The 20048-nt window shown below is 39.2% G+C and overlaps 1 protein-coding gene across 3 annotated transcripts in view; it reads right to left on the reverse strand.

Annotated features, from left to right (window-relative positions):
* Positions 1-20048, reverse strand: part of LOC141927011 (glypican-5-like) — a 396192-nt gene that overhangs the window by 244787 nt on the left and 131357 nt on the right. For all 3 annotated transcript variants that reach the window (XR_012624270.1, XR_012624269.1, XM_074833620.1), the window contains exons 4-6: positions 15365-15495; positions 10590-10649; positions 8575-8700 (exon numbers count right to left, since the gene is read on the reverse strand). Coding sequence is in view for 1 of the 3 variants with exons in the window: in XM_074833620.1 (XP_074689721.1) it covers positions 8575-8700; positions 10590-10649; positions 15365-15495 (317 nt within the window). In the remaining 2 variants the exon portion in view is untranslated. The remainder of the gene's footprint in view (positions 1-8574; positions 8701-10589; positions 10650-15364; positions 15496-20048) is intronic.

Raw genomic sequence — 20048 nt, forward strand, 5'->3', positions numbered from 1 at the left:
TGCAGGTGGCAAGCAGAAAGTCCCTGAACTGGGGTTCCCTGGCCACATGATAAGTTTACATGTAGTGAGGAGTAGCTATTAACCATTGCCATCTCTCCTCCCTGTGGTTGATTGAGGCTGTGCAGGAGATAATTAGCAGGCTCATTAACATTTACATGCTTGCATGACAATGAACTTTAACACTCACTCCTCATGCGTCCTGACAGAAGGACACATAATATGTCATTCAAAGCCTGTCAGAGCTCTGTATCATTCTGAAGGGTAAGCTCAGGCAAATTTATGTCTTAAACAGTCACTTCTACCACAGTGTATTTGGTTTATTCTACAGGATTAAAAAAAAACCAAAAACCCACAACAAAAAAACCCAACAAAACCACCACAAGACCTGGAAAATACCCAAACCCTGCAAAACACTGCAAAAAGATACAGCACTTCACAATTTACAGTAACAAGTATATCTCCAGAAATTGTTTACATTGATGGCACAAGAATAACAGAAGCTTTTTAAGTACGCTAAGGCTAAATGATTATCTCTGTTTTCCATATCCAGATGGCTGCTTGCTAGAGTGTAAGGAAATGAGAAAGGGGACAATGAAAGTGCTAAACTCATAAAAACTGAAAGTCTCTAAAGGAAAACATTTTGAGTAAAGGAAGTCATTGTGATTTGCCACTTCCTTTCTCAGCCAGCCTGCACAGGCCCTGAGAGCGTAACAACCCGTGACATCATCTGCTTAAGTCTGTGGACAGGTGTCTCCTAATCTCTCCACTTAATGCAAAATTCCAAGAAAAACAAGTAAAGGACATAAGGAGAGAAGGAAGAAAATAACGTTTGGGTTCCTACTGAGTGTTACAAAACATCCTTCTCTTATATTCCCAGTAATTTGGTTTAAAAGCCATTTTTATATGCAAGTTTTTAACCCCAAAATGTTACACTTGAAATTTCCTGAGAAAGTGACTCCAATCTGAAAAGCAGTTGCTGTAAAAGAACCTCTCTCCCTGCTCCCTGTCAAATCAGGGCACTACATGACAAGCCTGTAGACTTCAGTAATACGAACACGTCCTTTCTACCTTTAAAATCCTCATAGCACTACAAAACCAAAGCAGATTTGGAGAAATGAGAATAAAGACTTTAGGCTGTCTCAAACATTTTAATGCAATATCGATGGCAAAGTCTGCCACATTCAGAGAAACCCATTCCAGATAAAATCCACCCATACACACCTGAAGACACACATCTGAAATGACGATGGGATCTGTACCTGTGCAATGGAAAGCTGTGTCTGACTGGCAGAATCATTCTACTACTTCTATCTTAATTAAGGCTATTTCAAATCAAGCTAACTGGCAATAAGAAAAAGACCATTTCATTTGGAAACTCAGGAAATTTCCTCTTGAAATTGAGAGGCAACAAACACAAAATTCCCTGGAGTCATTTTCACAAAGATTTTTCTTTCCCTGCTCCAAATAAAGCTAAGCTTGATGTTCTGATTCAACTTTTATATATAAGTTCCAACTTAGAAATGGTTAGAGCTCAATAACCATTAAGCCTGACAGATGGAAAAAAAAAAAAAAAAGGTAAATAGACAGAAAAATAACAAATATTACAGTGGCTTAAAGCATACTTACAGCTGTTCTTTATAACACTAGTTCCAATTTCTGGTTATAGATACTACATATATGCACAGATCTTTACTTAAGAGTAAAAGTAATGATAGCAGTTCACGGGGATTTGATGGGACAACCAGCTGTGTCCAAAAATGCATCACAGAGAAGAATTCTTCCCCTTTTCTCTCCTTTTCCAGTATTCCCATGTTTGAAAATATTTTGCACATGGTCATAATTTCATAATTTCTCCTAAAGCTCTGGATTTTCAGCAATAGGGAAAGAATTTGTGTTTGGTTTTCAATTAAAAAAAAGGGATCACTCAAAATGCTAAAACTGGGCTGCAGAGCAACTAAGACTCAAGTAGCAATAACTACTAAAACAAATTGTGCATCTACAGTGCAATTGTAACTTGTAAAATGACTCACTGACCTAGACGTGTCACAACCTTTGCTTAGAAAAAGTCCTGTAAAGCTGCTGCACATCATGGTCATGATTCAGATTTGCTTCTTCCAAGGAACAATTTCTCTGCCAAACTTTTGAAAGCTTTCTTTTTCAGTCAGCCTGAAGGTTGACACTGTTCTAATAGGGGTTTTTTGTAAATGGAAAATATAGCATTAAAAGCAGCCAAGAGCCTGGATTCAGGTTACCACCTGCAGTCACGTCACTACCTGCTGAGATCTCATTAGGTTTCACACATCTAGCACAGGCAGGCTGGTTCAGCTCCAGGATGGGACATTTCTGCTGAATCCTTCAGAAGGCAGCAAACCTGTGAGCCAGCCCAATCTGAGAGCTCTGAAGCACTACACCACCTTGCTGTTACGGGTAATGTGCTACCAAAATTGTCACCATAGACTAACTGCATCATTAGATTGCATTGATATAATTTTTAACAAACTTATTTATATATATGCTAATTACAGCCTCTAAGTACTTGAGGCAGGTAGTTTCAGACCCCAAACTTCAAATATAGGTGTCCAGGTAACCACCAGGTGTGTCTACAATATCATGTTGATTCTGATCAGGTTTATACTTTTCAGTTAAGCCCCTGAGTGTCACCATTTCTCACACTCCAGTTTATATTGCAGAGCTGGTTCAGAACCAGATTCTTTTTCAATGAAAGTAAGGACACACTTTAAGGATGCTAGTGGCGTTCAGTCCCCAGGGCTCCAGGGCCAGTCTGAAGTAAAACCTCCAGATAGTGTGGGCATTGGGTTATCAGCACCATCCCTTTCTCTGAAGATCCATGCCTGTTGTGCACTGGAGACGCAGCCTAAAAGCATATTTCAGCACCTGAGTAAAAGGGGCTTTATTACAGAGATCCCAAGTATCCACCACTGCTAATAACAAAGTCAGTCACTTTATTTTCTTCTTTATTACCGGCTCACATTTTCCTACTGTAAGACTCAAGGTGGTTTTTGCTTACCAGAACATCACAATAAAGATGGTGTACATTTTAGAGTGTATCAAAGTAATTGTGAGTGCTTATTCCTTAAAAAGATTTGAAATGGTAGCAGTGCTCTTACAGTTCTCACTAGCATCTGACAGCCTCTAATTTTCAACCCATAAAATGACACCACTTCCTGTAGGAGCAACATAGGAGGTTTTAGTGTCTATTCCTCTGTGGGACAGTCCCCACACACAGTCAGCTGCACTCTAACACGAGTCACGAGCAGACCTCTCAACTTTCAAAGATCCTGAGATCCTGACATGATGTTCACAAGACAGGAGTATCTTTGAAATGGTCATGCTAAAGGCACATGTCCACTTACGTGATAATATCTGGGGAACATGTCTGTGGGGGCTGCCCTCAGAATGCACCTTCTAGCAGAGCTCGGGGGATGTAGAGCAATGCTGCAACATCACCTTTGCTTCCAGATTAAGCCTGCATATACAAAGGAGGAGCCTGTCACTGACATGTGAAAGGCAAGTGCTGAGGTTTCTGAACATGCCTCTGAGCAACTTTCATACTCCAGCCTCCAAGCCTGAGCAGCGTGCACAGTTGATAGTTTTCAGATTGCAATCAGCCTCTTTCCAAGAACTGCACAGCCATGGTGAAAGAGTGGGTGAGTGTATGTAGTGCCTAGAGCTGGCTATAATGAATGTCAGCTACACTCACAATTATTTAGTTCTTCTATACACAGATTACTGCTTGTCTATTATTTATGATTGTTTCATCTCTCTTGAAATAGAAACTGCAGGAGATAAGTAGTCAGGCAGAGATGGAAAGACTGAATGACTAGCTAACTTTAATGTAGTACAACCCATTGTTCCGTTAAAGTGCTATTTCCAAATCAGGATTACTCATCTGTTGTACACAGGCACACCCCAAAAGCCTGCTAGTGAGACCACATCTCCTTTTCCCTTCTCTAACAGCAGAAAGAGCTGTCTCTGATAAGGCTACTCTACTGCAGCTAAGACTGCACAAAAAGCCAAACTTCATAGAAAGGAGTTCTAAAGGGGAATTCATGTTTTGTGCAAAGATGCAAATCTGACGTCAACAGAAAATCTCAACATGAGCTTTTGAGAGAGTCCTCGGGCACTGTATTGTACTAGTCTGCTATTTATGAGGCTGAGACCTGAGAGAGCAAATCCTGTTTAGCTACCACAGCCAGGGAGAATGGAGAAAGTGATTCAATGCAGGCATTTAGCTTCGTTGAAGAGATATTCCTGAGGAGAGGACGAAGGTTCCTGCAGTTTAGCCCCTACAGAAGTCCATGGGAGCAGCTGCCTAGGGGTGACCAGAGGAAATCATCTGTCTAACCCTTTGCCTCAGCTCTCAGACTTGGATGTGGCACCTGGTTGCCTTGTATCTGCTCAGTCATTTTAAAACTTGCCCTTTCTATGAGCTGAATTTGCTCATGAATTCATCCATTCTTTTAAACATCCAAACATCCTGAGGCAAGAAGTTTCACAGCTTAACCAAAACTTTCGCAAAGGAATATCTACTTCTGTTTTTAAGCTGTCACTTATTAATTTAAGAAGATGCCCCTTGTTCTTGCAATGAAAGAGACAGTGAACAACAAATGCCTATTCAATATCTCCACAACACATGATTTTTATAGGCCACTATCATATTCCCCTTCTATCTTTTCTGTGTCAGACTCGAGTGTCTGCTGTTTCACACACAAGATCCATTTCATGTCCTCTATCCTCCTCCTTGTTGCTCCCCGTGCACATTTGTGGTTGTGCCCTATCTTTCTCAGCCTGGGTGAAAGCACAACTGCAGACACCACATGCCTGGAGCAGTGAAAGCCACCCCAGTGCACACCATTCTGTAACATTTGGATTGTTCTTTTATGTGAATCACTTTACATTTGCCCATGTTCAATTTCATATGCCATTTTACTGCCTAGTTATTCTATGTCACGGGTTCCTCCCACAATTAACCACAGGTGACCTGTGTCTTTTCTATCCAGAGCAACTCAGTATCATCAGCACATGCTGTCACCTCAGTACTCACTCCCCTTCACAGGTCTTTTATGACAGATGAACAGCACAGGTTCCAGCGCAAATCCCCATGCGCTGCCACTGGTGATCTCTTTCTACTAGAACCATCTATTACCTACCCTTACTTTAATCTCTACCAGCCTTGTGTGAAGGATCTTATCAAATATCTATCAGAAATCCAAGCAGATTATAGCAATCCACCCTGTCTACATGCTTGTTATCTCCTTCTAAAAACTCTCAGCATGTTGATTCCTTTCCCTAAATATCACATTTATCTGCTTATAGTTCCTACTGATTTTACTATAACATACCAAGTTTACCAGCCACACCTTTCTGAAATCCTTATTTTGATAAAAATACAATGATGTCTTCAAATTTCACATCTTTCCATCATCTGCTATTGGAGCAGTCTTAAAGAAAACACAGTATCACAATGAATAATCCAACCGAAGCAACCCTTCAGTCCTTCTAGAATTCTTAGGTGAATGGTGTCTGGTCCTGGCAGTGCATAACCGTTCACACTGTCAACTTCACTTGCAGTCTCTTCTACTGACGTGGTATTAAGATAATCATCTGACACACTGCCAGAAAAGAAAGGTTTCAGCATAGAAATTTCTCCAAGCTTGCTTCACTTTGCAAAATATTTTTGCAGTTTTTCTGCTCTAGCCTCATCTTCTCTGAGCATTCTTTGTATACTCAGACCATTTATTAGCCTCACAGACTTTTTCTTATACGAAGTCTTGTTCCGGAACAAGTTGCTCAAAAGAGTAATTAAGAGGAAGAGATTACTCCTGGCACAAGTATTTCTAATGTCTTCAAATGCCCTGAACTGACACTAGAGGACTGCTAGCAAAGCCATGTTTTGCTGTTCGTCTGAAAAGCAGGCCAGAAGCATATTCTCAAACTGGTGGAAACAACCTGGCTTCTTTTACAGTTTATTTACTGGCAGCTCAAGCTTTTTTTAGCTTGCTAGTGCAAAATAAAAATGTACAATGAGAATCCTGTTTATCAGATCTTCTGACAGACCTCAAGTGCCCTCTCTACTAATTGAATGCACAATTCCCTTTGTGAGTAATAATTTCATATTATTCCAGGCTGCATTTGTGTGTCAAATTGTTTTTAAAGGTTGAGTTTGTTTTTCCTAAAGAGCTTGAATGCCAATTAGCATGCAGCATAAATATCACTCAGCTTTCAAATAGCATTATGAAATTCAAGAAGCATTGAGGAAACAGGAACTGCAGCTTTTACCAGTTCCGCAGCCTGAGTAACCTTAAACTCAGGTTCACAAGAGAGCCCCAGATTAATTGGGGTGATCTATTTTCTGATACAGAGTTAAGAATAAGGCTCTATTTTGAGTTCAGAGTTGTTTACTACTGCTGATATTTAATCCTCTGATCTCCTGGGAAAGGAGAAAGGGCAAAGAGAAATGCATCTTCAGGCATCACCAGGACAGGTTTATTTCTCAGGTAGTGAGAACTGGTGACAAGTCCAGCCTATAAAACAGATGATGAAAGGAGTAAAATTTCTCAGCAAGCAGGCGCCATGTTTCTGCTGCTGTGTAGCACTGCTGGCAGTGCAGGCTGCCTGGAAAGTCTCCTCCTTTTAAGGCAATCAATACTGCAACAGAACTGATAAATATATACATAATGCTGTCTGATTAAACATGTTAGTTTAAACTTTTATTTTCTAATTTGTCCATTTCATATGTTAACTACAAATATATATTGGGAGAGAGGGGTTGGTTGGTTGGTTGGTTGATGTAATTTGTTGGGGTGTAGGTTGGTTTTTCTCCTTTGTTTTTGCTTTGTAATTCAAAATATGAAGGGTCTTGTTAGTCTTTTCCCAGTTTCCTACCCTTTTCAAATCTGAAACTTTTCTGCATGTCCCCAGCTTTGGGAAAGTTACAGACTGGCAAAGGAAAAAAACAACAGCTTTCCCTTTCATGCCTTTCTAAAACATGTATATCAGCAATTTTAAGTGGCAAATAAGATTAAACTTAAAGCTAAATTTTGATTTAATTTTTTGTTTAGAGAGTTGATATAGAAAATGTTTTTCTTGGTTTTGCTTTTCTTGTGGGTTTTTTTTTTTTCTTCTGGCCAGAAAGCTGTTTGTTGTAAAATTAATTCTGTATCCAGCAACATGTTACCAGCAGAAGGGACTGTGAAACAGGAACACTGATTAGAAACACTGATATTCTCCCCACACCCTCTCCATTACTTTTACAGTAAAAACTTCAATCAGTATTACAATCACTATACATTAGTATTTAGAATACTTCATTGTTGCCAAAATCTTCAAAATATATGCTTCTACAATTAATTTGTAATGCCAATATACACTGAAGTATTAAACTTCTAAGCAGAGCTGTGTGGGAGACAGAACTCCATTTAACAGGACAGCCTATAATTGTAACATCTCTCTCTGTTCCACAGTGGAGTTATTCCATAAGTTCCGACAAAACAATTTTAAATCACGAAAATTGTTTTAGAGCAAGGAAACAGAATGCTAGAACTTTATCTTTTAAAACTGCTACAAACCACAAAATACACTTCAAAAAGCAACATCATGAAAGCCAACACAATCCCGTGGCACGTCTCTGTTTCGACAAAAAGACATTTTTGGAAAACATTCACTGGCACACTTCCAACCAGCTCTCACTGTGAAAAACTGATGTATACTTTGACAGCGATAGTAACAGATTTAGTTGTATTCTGAATACCTCTTTTTCTCCTCAGGGCAATGTTGACTCATGTTATACAGAATAAGAGAAATGATAGCAAGAAGTTTAGCTCATGGAGAGTGCAAGTGTATTTTGCAGTTTGGATTCTAAAGGGTGAGGGGAAAGACCGTGATAAAATACAGAGGGGAAAAAAATTAGCTTACAAACTAGAAAGATCTTTTCACCCTACAGAGCTTCTAGCTGCTCTACCAATATGGAACACTGCATTTATTAATTGTTACTTTATAAGAATTTCTGAAGAACATGCTCTGGTAAGGGTTCTTGGCAATTCCAAACACATTTGTTACCCAAAGTGCTATGTCAGAAACTCTGAAAAGAAATGGCCGGGAAACCCTTTAAAAACATAGTGGTCTGGTCACTGTATTTTTCTGACACCTCTGCAGGAAGAGCTACATATTTTCTAATTATGGCCAAACATGACATTCAGCTCTGCACAAGTGAGCCTGTAAACAGCAGACTGGAAGTCCTCCAGTCAGTCATGGAGGTACTGCTTGCTAACTGAGCTTTAGAGGGTAAGATCTCTCTGCAAAGAGCTGTGTCTCTATAGTGAAACCGACTCTACAAAGCAGACCTTCAAGGAAGTGTTTCACTATATTTAATAGAGATACCTTAAACCCAGCATTAACAACCTTTTATATTAGCAAAACTCTTGCTCAGTCAAGCATCAAGTTCACTATGAAGGAGAAATAATGACAACAGTGTTTCAGAATGTTTCTGAACCATCAGAAGGACAGAGAGTCACCTTTTTCACTGTTTGGGAAAACTTTTACTTGTAACTTTACCTTTCTACAACATCCTCTCCATTCCAGCAGGTTGAGCTGTCTCTCATCACCAGGTCTCCATCACACAGCCTTTCTGCTATAGAGGCATAAAAGGTTCGGGATCGCTTCATGTAATTGATGAACTCTCTGTAACGTAGGAAGAACACATTTAACAACAGAACAGTACACCTATGGTTTAAGCCCCCTGTCAACTTAACCCTCCACAAGACCAACAGTTCAGAACCCTTACAGAAATTAAGTCATCCAAATTGATGAATTTCTATTTCTAGTGTATTTCTACTCCTATGTATCACTCAGTTTTACTTAGTTCAGTGTTAATACACATAATTAAATACAAAGGGTGGTTTTAACAAATTAACACAGCTCACACAAAATTTGAAAAAGTCTACAACTACTATCTCTGTATAAACAGATTAAAAAATCATGAGAAAATATTATCATTAAAGGAGTGGGCTTTTCCACTGTTACTGGAAGTCAGTATTTCTCCATTTCCTGCACATCTGTGAGGTGAATTGAGAACACCATCAACAACCTCCTGGGTGGAAAAGGCTTCCTAAAGCTAACATCCCCATCACAAAACCTGCAATATGCTTTAAGTACGCCACACATGCAACAACAGTACAGAAGGTCATCTCCTTGAGGTGTGGTGGGGCCAATTCCTCCCCATCACCACTACCTATGTCACATTCTTATTAGAAAGAAGGTTCTCTCTCTTCACATCTGGCACCTCACCTGTCAAAAGGAGGCTGTGCCTGCTGCTTTGGTGAATAACCAAAACTCTGGGCCAGTACAAACAGCTCATTTCTGATCACGTGTGTATGGAAAAATGCCTTGTGGGCAAACAGATGCCTCTTATAATCTGATTATACCTATAATATATATCTGGCTGAGGTATCCATAAAAATAAACTGTGACAAAACAAGTGTTAATTCAGCACACAATTAAGAGTATTTCAAAGTGAGAAATTACCCTATCTCCACAGCTTTAGAAGCTTCTGTTTGGTGTAGGATGTTAAAGATACTGAGAGCAAGACGCAGGACACAAAAACCGAGATAGAGCTATCATGGAGCTATCTGCTTGTCTCAGGAGTCCCTCAGCAGGCCCACTGGGAATCTCTCTGCCTAGCAGGCTGTAAGGGGACATTGCACTGAAGAGGAGCCTGAGGACACAGCTGGATGGAGCTTGGCACAAAACCAGTTGGGATTTCTTTCGGGAGCAACAGATACCTGAAATAATATCAAAGTCCACTGCTAGGTATCTACCCCTACAAGGTTTAGGCAGTGGTCATCTCTCCCCACAGATGTCTTTATACTTTCCTCAAAAACGTTTAATCATCCCATTTACCTTATGTGTGATGAAATGCTGCTCTAGAAATATTAGTCATCACATGGTCCTAGGAAACTAACTTACCCTAACAATGCAGGAAAGCTGTCATTTTAAGCAAAGAAAAAGAGCACAAATTTTGGGGCTTGCAACAAGTGAATCAGTATTTCTAGCTCTTGACCACAAACTTAAGAATATGAGCTCTAAGTATTTATACACTAAAGCTAGGCCTAGACAGAAGGTCACTTACCTGACAGAACAGCCAAAGAGTATAAATTATGAAAGGTGACACAGATGCTAAAGATTTTATGGATTCTAGAATTAAGTTATCTTTGAAGGAGGAAAAGAGCACTCTTTAAAAGAGTCTAAAGCTTGTCTTACTCAGCTCACCACTAGAGGCTTAAACTCCTTTGCATTTTCATCAGAGTGGGGCTCTGATATTTCAAAGTAGCATCTTGGCAAAGGCAGAATTCTGTGTCCAACTCTTGATCTTAACAAGTGAAAATATTTACTTTCATCAATAGAAAACTAAACACACTAGGTAGAAAATGAACAGTTTCCCAGTGCCCCACAGTAGAAAAGCAGTAATCAACAGTATGCCAATTCCTAGAATGCAGCTGAAACAGCAGCTTACAATGGAGATGAGCTAAGTGTACAGACAACAAAGTATGTCACCTTGTTTTCATTCTTACCGAGAGATTTTTTTCAAACTTCTTGATTTGTCATTCTTTGAAGCTTTCAGAGGCAGAGAACTGGAATAGGCCGGGGAGAATAAGCATCAATCAGGAGAGGTTGGGGAGGAGGGGAGAAGCAGGAATTCAGGCAAATGAGGAAAAGAGATGAGAAACAAAAGAGAAAAGTAAAAATTATTTGAAAGAAAGGTCATCAGGCACATGCATAGGATAATCTAAGAAAACAAATAAGGAGGAAAATTGTCATGAGTTTTTTCCAAAGTATAGATGCAATTAAAAATGTCAATGCAATACTGAAAAAAAATACAACTGAGATTGTTTGTTCCAATCATTTTCAAATAAGAGCACAATTCCGAATGCGGCACACACAGCAAAAAGCTGAAAATAAATTCAGTGGTACTTAAATTAACTGTAACTGATACCAAATGGAAGAACTGTAAATATATCAGGCTATACAAGAAGACAATGGCAAACGGTTTAGAATGAGCACCGTGGGAAGGGAGATACAAACAAGTAGCATTCATTTTCTGGTACAATTAGCAATTTGCTGTCTCTTAATAAATAATGTGAATACAGATATTTTTTGCTGTTCAGATCGCACCACTGGGGAAAAAAAAAAACAATTTTGCAAAACACAAGAGACAGGCTCTAAGGATTGGAGGAAAAATTGTAGAAATAACTCTGGTAGTTATTTAGTGCAAATACACTTCATGGCACTGATATCCCGAGGTCCCTTAATTAACATTAAACATTGCATTTAACATTGACATCATGATGCAATTTTCCACTTACATGATTTGATACCACATTCTGCTCTTTCTTATACCCGTACTCTCACGCATAAAGTAATGGCAACAGCCGGAGTAATGCCTGCCTGCAAACAGGCTGGGGGATACTTGCCAATCCAGTTAACACTTACTGGAGAGAGTAAACACCACCTTCCACACCACCCAGATGATGGTGGCTTTGTCATCGTACTTTCTGGGAGCTAACGGCAGGGGTGGCCACAGGAGAGGATGGGCCTGCACTGATCATCAGGTGAGTGCCACCTGTCATCACTGAAGCAGTGATTCCAACACAGCCAGTCAAAAAAAGGAAATGAGAACTTGTAACAAGGAAAATCTGGACCTGCTGAAACTTCTGCCTTGGCCAGTCAGTCAGAAACATTTGATTCATTTCCACAGTAAATTAATTTGCAGCTGGCATTAATAACTGTTTTGTACTAGTAGTTTAATACTCAAATTTTAATATCATGTGATGCCTGGCCCAATAGATAGTTAATTTTAAACAAAATTGATGCCATTGACTTCAAACATTGCCAAAAAACTCAAAATTGTTTATTTTAAGATGTATAAAAGATCCATAAATCCACAGTATAACAAAGAAATCCCAACAAAAATATAATTTCAAAGTCTGCCTCCTCCAATTAGGGACCTAGTATCATGTTATAGTTCTTTGTTAAACATAAGATTTTTATACACAGATCTATAACCAGTCTATGTTTAGTGGTTTGAAATATTACATGCAGCAGACATGCTAAAAGGCAGGTATTGAACTTTGCTAGGGGTTCGGACCCTGACCAGAATAATATTTTGTGCTGTACTCAGCAGTAACTTCCCCACTTAATGATTGAAATTCTGTACATGCCATGTACATTCCCTGTTCCATCATATGGTTTCAATTTTCTTGTCATCTCTACTACATGTTATAGTAACCTCCACATTAAAAAATGACTACAGCAGCAATCCTGCCAGTTTCAGTTAATCCCTGAATACATTTGTGTAATGCAAGAAAAGACAAAAAAATTACTAATCAAAATCTATACTTTTCAGCTTAATCAGAGCAAAAGTTTTCCTACAAGATTATAAAACATTTATTCAAGTTTCAACTTCTTACACTATTGTCCCTGACACTGGGTGTTACATAACAAAAAATACACAGGAATGGAATGCAGGGGAAAATAAAGACAGATGGGAAATCTCCCAGGAACCCTTGAGATTAAGAGGAGCAGAAAAGGGTTCAACTACTCAAAAGAGGATCCAGTTGCTATGTGAATTCATGGACCATGCAGGACCACAGTATGCAGAACAGCGGAGGTTGAGAAGGACTGTCACCAGCCAGACTCAAAAAACACATGCCCAGAAGAAAGACCAGTCAGGCAAAGAGACAGCATCTTAACAGTCCCACTTCAACTGCACGAGCAGCCTTGGCTCTACTGAACTACTGAACAGCTGAAACCAGAGTTTCTCAAACTCTTTGGAAAAGGAGTTTGATTTTGTAACTGGCCTTGAAAAGATGTAATACCTTTGGAGCAAACATACATATGTAGGTATAAGCTGTTTGGCACTAAGTTTTTAAGTGCATCTCTAAGTAGGTACTACGGAAGAGATGAGAGGCCACTTTATCATAGTTTCTCCTACAGATGTGCTAACCAGACTGGTTCTTCTCTTTGAGCTCGGGAATATTCTGACATGTTAAGGGAACGAGCCATAGCTTTCCGGTTTACTTGGGGAGTGATAGCTCACTCCTCTTTTTCTTTCCATATTCTAAAAGGCAGGAATCATGTTCCATACTCCCCCTGAATTAAGGATCATTTGGAGGGATGTCTACTACACAGACCAACAGAGAGATTCAGTCAGGTTGATTGCCCTGTGTGACCTTGTACCTAAACTGACAGACAGCTGACATTATTGCTCTTCATTTTTTAAATTGCCAGAATCAACAGCACCAAAAAAGAGTCACATAATTACTCTCACAATCTAGATCCCCTGTAGCAGTTATCTGTCACTCTAAGTGCATTTTACACAACCCACTGCAGGAATGATTTTGCCCATCCATTATAAAATTTTATTACCTAAAATTGCTTTTTATTGATATCATATGTGATTAAATGATAGATGATGAACAACACAGTGATGTAGCCAATCACTGTGTATTTCACTCTATTTACTTTTTAAAATTGTTTCCAAGAAGCAAAGTACAAGCCTCATGCCATGTGTTTTATAGGAAGTTGTGGAAAATTTAAAAATATTCTCCACTTCTTACTAATTATGGCACGGCTCCATCATTCATTTTTGGTGCATAGGCTCTCCACAATACTTATCAACACTCTATTTCAGTAATGCTTTATGCTAATTATGCAAGGATGGCCTTTATTTAGGTTTTTTTGATAAATTAATTTTCAGTGCACAGGCCAATTTTGGAAAACTGTCTGATTTACAGTATACTAGTTTTAGTATATTTTCTTTTCTATCTACAGGTCTTACATTTTGAAAGGTCAATATCCAAATAATTCTAAATGGTTGGGAAGGGGAGGGAGCAGATCCTCGGGTGAGAAAGAACTGCTGTTGTGACATTAAAGGCACCAATTGGCATTTGTTTTAGAGGTTACCTGTTAATAGGTTGGTAATTCTGCCTTTTTGCTTGCCAGTGTATAAGTCCCAGTGAAGTCAATGAGTTATACAGAAACCAGCCTAGGGCTCTCTGTTTTTAAAAGCTTATTTTGTTAATTGTACTACACTGTTCTTTGGATTATTACTGCTGAATTGATTAATTTAATTTCCTTAATGCTCTTTCCTCTGATTTGAGTGGTAAAAATTGATTAGCTCCAAGCACTAGCACAAACTGCTGTGTTTTGGTTTTAAATCATAAAGGGACAAAAATATCACTGTCACTCAAAAAACTTAGCTTGCTGCTATCACCTTCATCTTTTAAAGCAGTGTTTGTTTCATTCATGCAAGCTTAGATGAGAATTAAAATAGAAATGGATAAAAATCTCATCTTCCCGACTCGAACTCCAGAATCCAGGCTATGGAAATTTTAATATTGCTGTCTGTCATCCACCTATCCGACATACAGGGATACCCGTGGACTCCCTGGGCAGACAAGATACTGTTCTCAGGTAGAGGTGCAAGCCCAGCACCATTCCACTCACTTTGCTGAAGTTGTTCCAGATTAATACTGGTGTTACAGAGAACAACACGTTATCCAGAAATATGTCATTGTGATTTTATGTTAGCTCTGACATCTACTCATGTATCATGAGTGGGATTGCAAAGACATCCTTCCTTCCCCACTTACAATTAACAGAAAACCAATCCAGGAACTACACAAGGAAATGTGAAAGGAAGACTAGGAGATCTGGGAGCAGGGATACTCACACCAGGGCCAGTGGCAGTAATTCAGCTGTCTAGTGTCTCAACTGGCAAGCAGCTGAAGAACAGAAGCCAACATGGACACAACAAGCCTAAACATAAATGCTTCTGCTCTTGCTCTGTTATGTAATAAATCCAGGAGATTGCAAGGGATCTTATTACTCCTCCCCACCCCTGTGAAATGAGGGACTGACTTCATGTCAGGGCAATGAATCTTTCCTTTTCAACCCTTCCTCCTTCCCACCTCTGCCCCTGGATAAGCTCAAGTCCTTAAAGACCCGGGCAGTTGTATTTTAAGCAATTTAGACTTAGCTGTGGAAATTACTCAGACTTTGTTAAGGAAAAGCTTTCATCATTTTCTCTGAAAGTTTGTGGAAAGAATGAACACCTTGGTGCTAAGTAATGACATCAAGTCTGGCCTGTAAAAAGCTTTTCTTGGAGAGCCCTGCAATATAATACCACAAAGACATCTGTGTAACTATCAGTGACGGCAACGGCTGGATAGCACACAGATAAGGTGACAGAACTGTGGATCTGGCTTAAACACTATGGTGCAAGGAACCATTAACACAAACTGCAAGGCAGAGAGTTTATTTCAAAGCAACTGTTGCTTAGGGTTACCTTCTTTTATTGTTCAGACTCGCATGAGCCATCACGAATGTCTGAGTTTCAGTCGCTTCCTTCACTCGCACTATATTGTCTGATGACAGGTTCCCTTCTTGTTGTTTGGGCTGTCCGCACACTTTATCAACCTGTACGAAAGGAAGGGAAAGGAAAACCAGGTTTGAATGGAAAAACCGATTTACAATTGCCCAAAGGTCTGCTTGTTCCTTGTGGTCGGTGTTTACTGCAAGAGAAGGTATCTGGATGAGAAAAAGATTTTTCTTTCCAGGACTTGGAACCTAGCCCCCTGCATAAGAATGACCAAATTATGAGGCAGTGCAAAGAGCTCTGCTGCCAGAAAGCCAACAGTCAGATTTGTCACTGGATACCTGGAATATAGCACACCTAGAAACAGGCTGAAATAGTGACTGATTGCCAAACCAAACTTTTATTTAGAAACACACTTGCATTTTGAAGGTACACGGATTTTGGTGGAACATCTGCCCTGTATATAGAGAGCAGAGTCTACTCGGTGTTTGAAGGGGCTTGTAACCAGAAGATGCTTGAGACTTCCAGCACCTTTAACTAGACAATGTTCCCTTAAAACAAGGAAATGAGCAAAAGGAGTCAGCATCAACAAATCACTGTCAGTAAAGTCTTTTCTTGGACAAAACAGAATGAAAAAATAATTTTCAGCCCTGGTAGTCAGGAGTGTCTTGGATCCTAGGTTTGGAACGCTAACATTGCTCAGTCATTTGCCCTTCCTGAAGCCTCTCATAGGGGATTTGGTATAAGACCAGGAGAAAGCAAGCTTGTGTTTATCCTTTTGCACTGTGGATATGACGCTGCTCCTGCATCCTGCCACATTTATTTGCTGTAACATCTTTAGGTGAGAATAGTAAAACAATCCTCTCCCTTTTCTAATCCACAAATAAGTAATCTGTAATGTTTTCACCTACACTTAAATCCTCAAGCAAACATGAAAAGAAGACAAAGGAAATCCTACTGTGGGCATGACACTACCAGAGACGTTAATCACACAGAAACCGTCATCCCACACAGCACTGAATTTGGTGTCCCTTCTTCAGTTTTCCATTATAACCAGACTGAGATGGATTCTTGCTGGCCTGTACATTTTACTGCATCTTTAAAACTCTGAGTCACAGCTGCTTATCTACTGAATATTTCAGACCATGGAAGACTTCAAATAATTTTCCCTGCCCCTTTTCACCACGCTGTATACATCAGCATAAGTACAGGACAATTTGCTCTACCTTAGCCCATTTCCTCCAGGAAAACTACTGCTATGTAAAGCTAGGACATTTTCCTCTGAAAAAATAGGCCAATCAAACATGAAAAGTTGGAAGCTGTGTAGGCATGACACTTAACATCAACTTTAGTTGTATGAGTTACGGCCTGGTCCAGTATAATATGCTGTGAAGAACCTAAAACTGTAGCAACTGAATGAGAACATACTGGATTAATCCTGACATATCTCCAGCAGTCAGAGCGGGAGCCAGCTGCCTCACTCAACACCACGCACTGTGTATATTGTTTTGGTCTCACCAGGGACTAGCACAGCATTGTTTTAAAACACAGCTTTGTGAAATAAAAGCATCTATTTCAGTCCCTTCTAAACTTCTGAAAAGAAAAAAACCAACACTCTATGCAAATGAAAATGTAAACCAAAAATGCCTTTTGAACCTTTGGAGCTGAACAGGAGGTATAACACAGCTGGACCACATTCCTGCACAGGATGCTCTCTCTCCTGTGCCTCAGGTTTCCCAGGTCTCCTACAGCACGCAGACCCAAATTCCCAGCACAGGTTTCTGCAAAATCCATCTTAGATTACATCATGTCACTAAAGTTCATGTCTTCATATTACATACACCTCAGATCTAGTCACTGTGGATTTAAGATAGTTTTAACCAACTAACACCAGAGTGGTTTGGAAAAGCAATGTGGTTCTCATATACATAAGCAATGAAGAACTCCAAGTTTTTTGTTTTTCCTATGAGAAGTTTCAAAGAGGTTTAGAGTCATCATTTTTGTTGCGAATCAATAGTTTAAGCATCCAAAGGAAAATCCTCATTTTGTTTTGATTTATATTTTTGATACCATAGAAATAAAATGACTCTTTAAATTGCAAAAGTTTCAGTATTTTCTGTGCCAAACCCTAACTTCAGGGTTTTCTTTTTAACCAGTAGTAACAGTTTCCTGCATATCAAATAAAACCACAGTATTTTAAGGAAAAACTTTTCTCAGTGGAAAATTTTAACCAGTTCTACTCCATTAAAAAGCAAGCAATTCGTTAAATGAAAAGGCAAATCACATTCACACCTTTTTGTCATGCGGGCCTTTTAGTGCCATTTTTCTCATAAATATGCTAAGAAACACCAGCAATGTTCCATAATTTAAACTACGGCACAGACATTTTAATCTGAAGTGAAATTAACAAAATGAAAGATACAATAATGATGTGTTATTTGTAACATCAGTAGCTCTTAAATGTCTCAGCTGAGATCCAGACTGCATTTTACTGGAAAGAAAAAAAATTAATATGAGGCAGTCCCTGCCAAACAACATCTGACACTCAAAGGAACAAAAAATGATGGGGAACTGGTACAGAGGCACAAACCAACTTCTGCAGTGTCACACGGGGGCCAGGGCAGACCACAGCTCGCCCTGTGTGCAGTCAGTGCCCTGGCCACCCTCAGCCCAGCCCCAGCTCCCCAGGCTGCTCCCACCTGTGCTGCAGGGCACTTCCAGCAGGGCCAGCTCAGCAGCCCTCTCTTCTTCCCATCCCTTCCAGCATGAAGTTGCTTCAAAGTTAGCATGGATCACCAGATTTTCTTCATTCCCAAACTCTTCGGGGCAGCAAGGATGGAGGAGTTCACCCTACCACTGCTCCCGTGGTGGTACAGCTGGTTTGAAAACTTTGGCCTGTGGGTGTACCCTACACGTTCGGATGCAAAGACCAAACTCCCACCCCAAATGATTGTCTCCCATGGCTTGAGTTATCCCTGTTCAGCATATTTGTTTCAGATTTTGAATGAGTTAAATAGAAACCTGATTTTTATTATTTTTTAAAATTTTTTCATGTGGACTAATTTTGACATCTCACTGAAACATGTATTTTTCCTGCAAAATAAAGTAAGAGAAGAGGCTGAATTTTACTAGCTAATTTTGGCAGTCATAAAGTTGACGGCAAGAATGAGAACACTCATGTACAGAAAACCATCTTAAACTTCCAGCTAGGACATTTATGAAAAATGAGTTAATGCTGTGTAAATTAAAAAGTATGAGGTATGCCATTAAAGAAAAAATAGTGCTTTCTGGAACTGCAACATCTGGAATCTACTGCTACAAATTACCTGTCTGTTAACAACGGTAGGGAACACGGAGGATTTCCCTCCCACCCTCAGGGCACCAGACAACTGCACTGTCAGTTTAACTCAGAGCTCATGAATCAAGCCTCACCACCCAAAGGAAAAATAGTGCTACCAAAAATGGTGACTGGGATTTTAAAGATTTATTTCCTTGTATGTGTGACTTACTGCTTCCAAGTTACCTCTTAAACTAAAAGTATAGACTAAGTGATACAAAAAATACCAAATATTGTGAAAAGTGAGACAACTGCAAAACATCAGCTGCAAAGAACTGGAGATACCTGGGATAAAATTTAACAAAAATTAGTAGAAACAGAAAATCCATTGCTCTTTTCCTAAATTCAATTTTTAGTACTCAGGATAATCAGGAATCAAATAAAGGTTCACTAAGGTCATTTAGTTCTTTGATTTTTAAACTTAAAAAAAAGTCTGCCAATCTTAAAATTACATACTGATACAAAATCATCACTCATTAACCATAACAAACGCAAAGGTTATTCCTCTTGTCTCTTTGATGATATTTAATCAAGTCTGCCTTCTAACAGTGAACACCTATAGCTGAAAACTAGTATTCCTCATACCTCATTACTTTCTGAATGATCAATAATTTTTCACAATTCTATACACTTTTTTCTGGATTAAAGCTCTTTTACTTATACACCAATGATTCTTCTTAAATATCTATCTTTCTAACAACCACAGCTACATTTCTTCTCCTGTGAACTTTCCTTTGTAATGAAATACAGAGTTTTATATATATGGATTATTCGACCTCTTACTATTTGTTCTTTAAAAGAATGACCATTTACAATTATTGCAGAGGCTTAACAAAATAAATTGAAAAAATCTCATCCAAAATCTTTTGAACTCTTGCAGCTTGAGCAACCTTAAACATTGAGGTCATATTTAATATACCTAATATAATTAAACAGGGGAAAAATGTCATGCCCTTCTGAATACCAAGAGAATCTTAACCCTCTAAAGCAGGAGACCTTTTCACTAGTTCAGAGCAGTAATTTTCTTTGATTTTGTGACAGGAAGCTTAGTATTTTAAAATACAAGATTCTTCCAGTGATTGGGCTTTGAGTTATTATTAAAATGCTGACACATTTTCCAGCAGATTTCCACCCCCTTTAATCTGTAACCCAGTTCAGCTCTGCAAAAACTCAGCATCTGGGTGAACACCTCTGACAAATTACACCCCTCAGCACAGATTCATGATGGCTGTGCAGGCACCAGCACAGTCACACCCCGCAATACATGTGCCACAAACACATCTCAAATCAGAATTAGAGTTTGCTGGTTCCAGCTGC

This window comes from Strix aluco, chromosome 9, assembly GCF_031877795.1.
Source record: "Strix aluco isolate bStrAlu1 chromosome 9, bStrAlu1.hap1, whole genome shotgun sequence".
In the NCBI taxonomy this organism is placed as follows: Eukaryota; Metazoa; Chordata; class Aves; order Strigiformes; family Strigidae; genus Strix; species Strix aluco.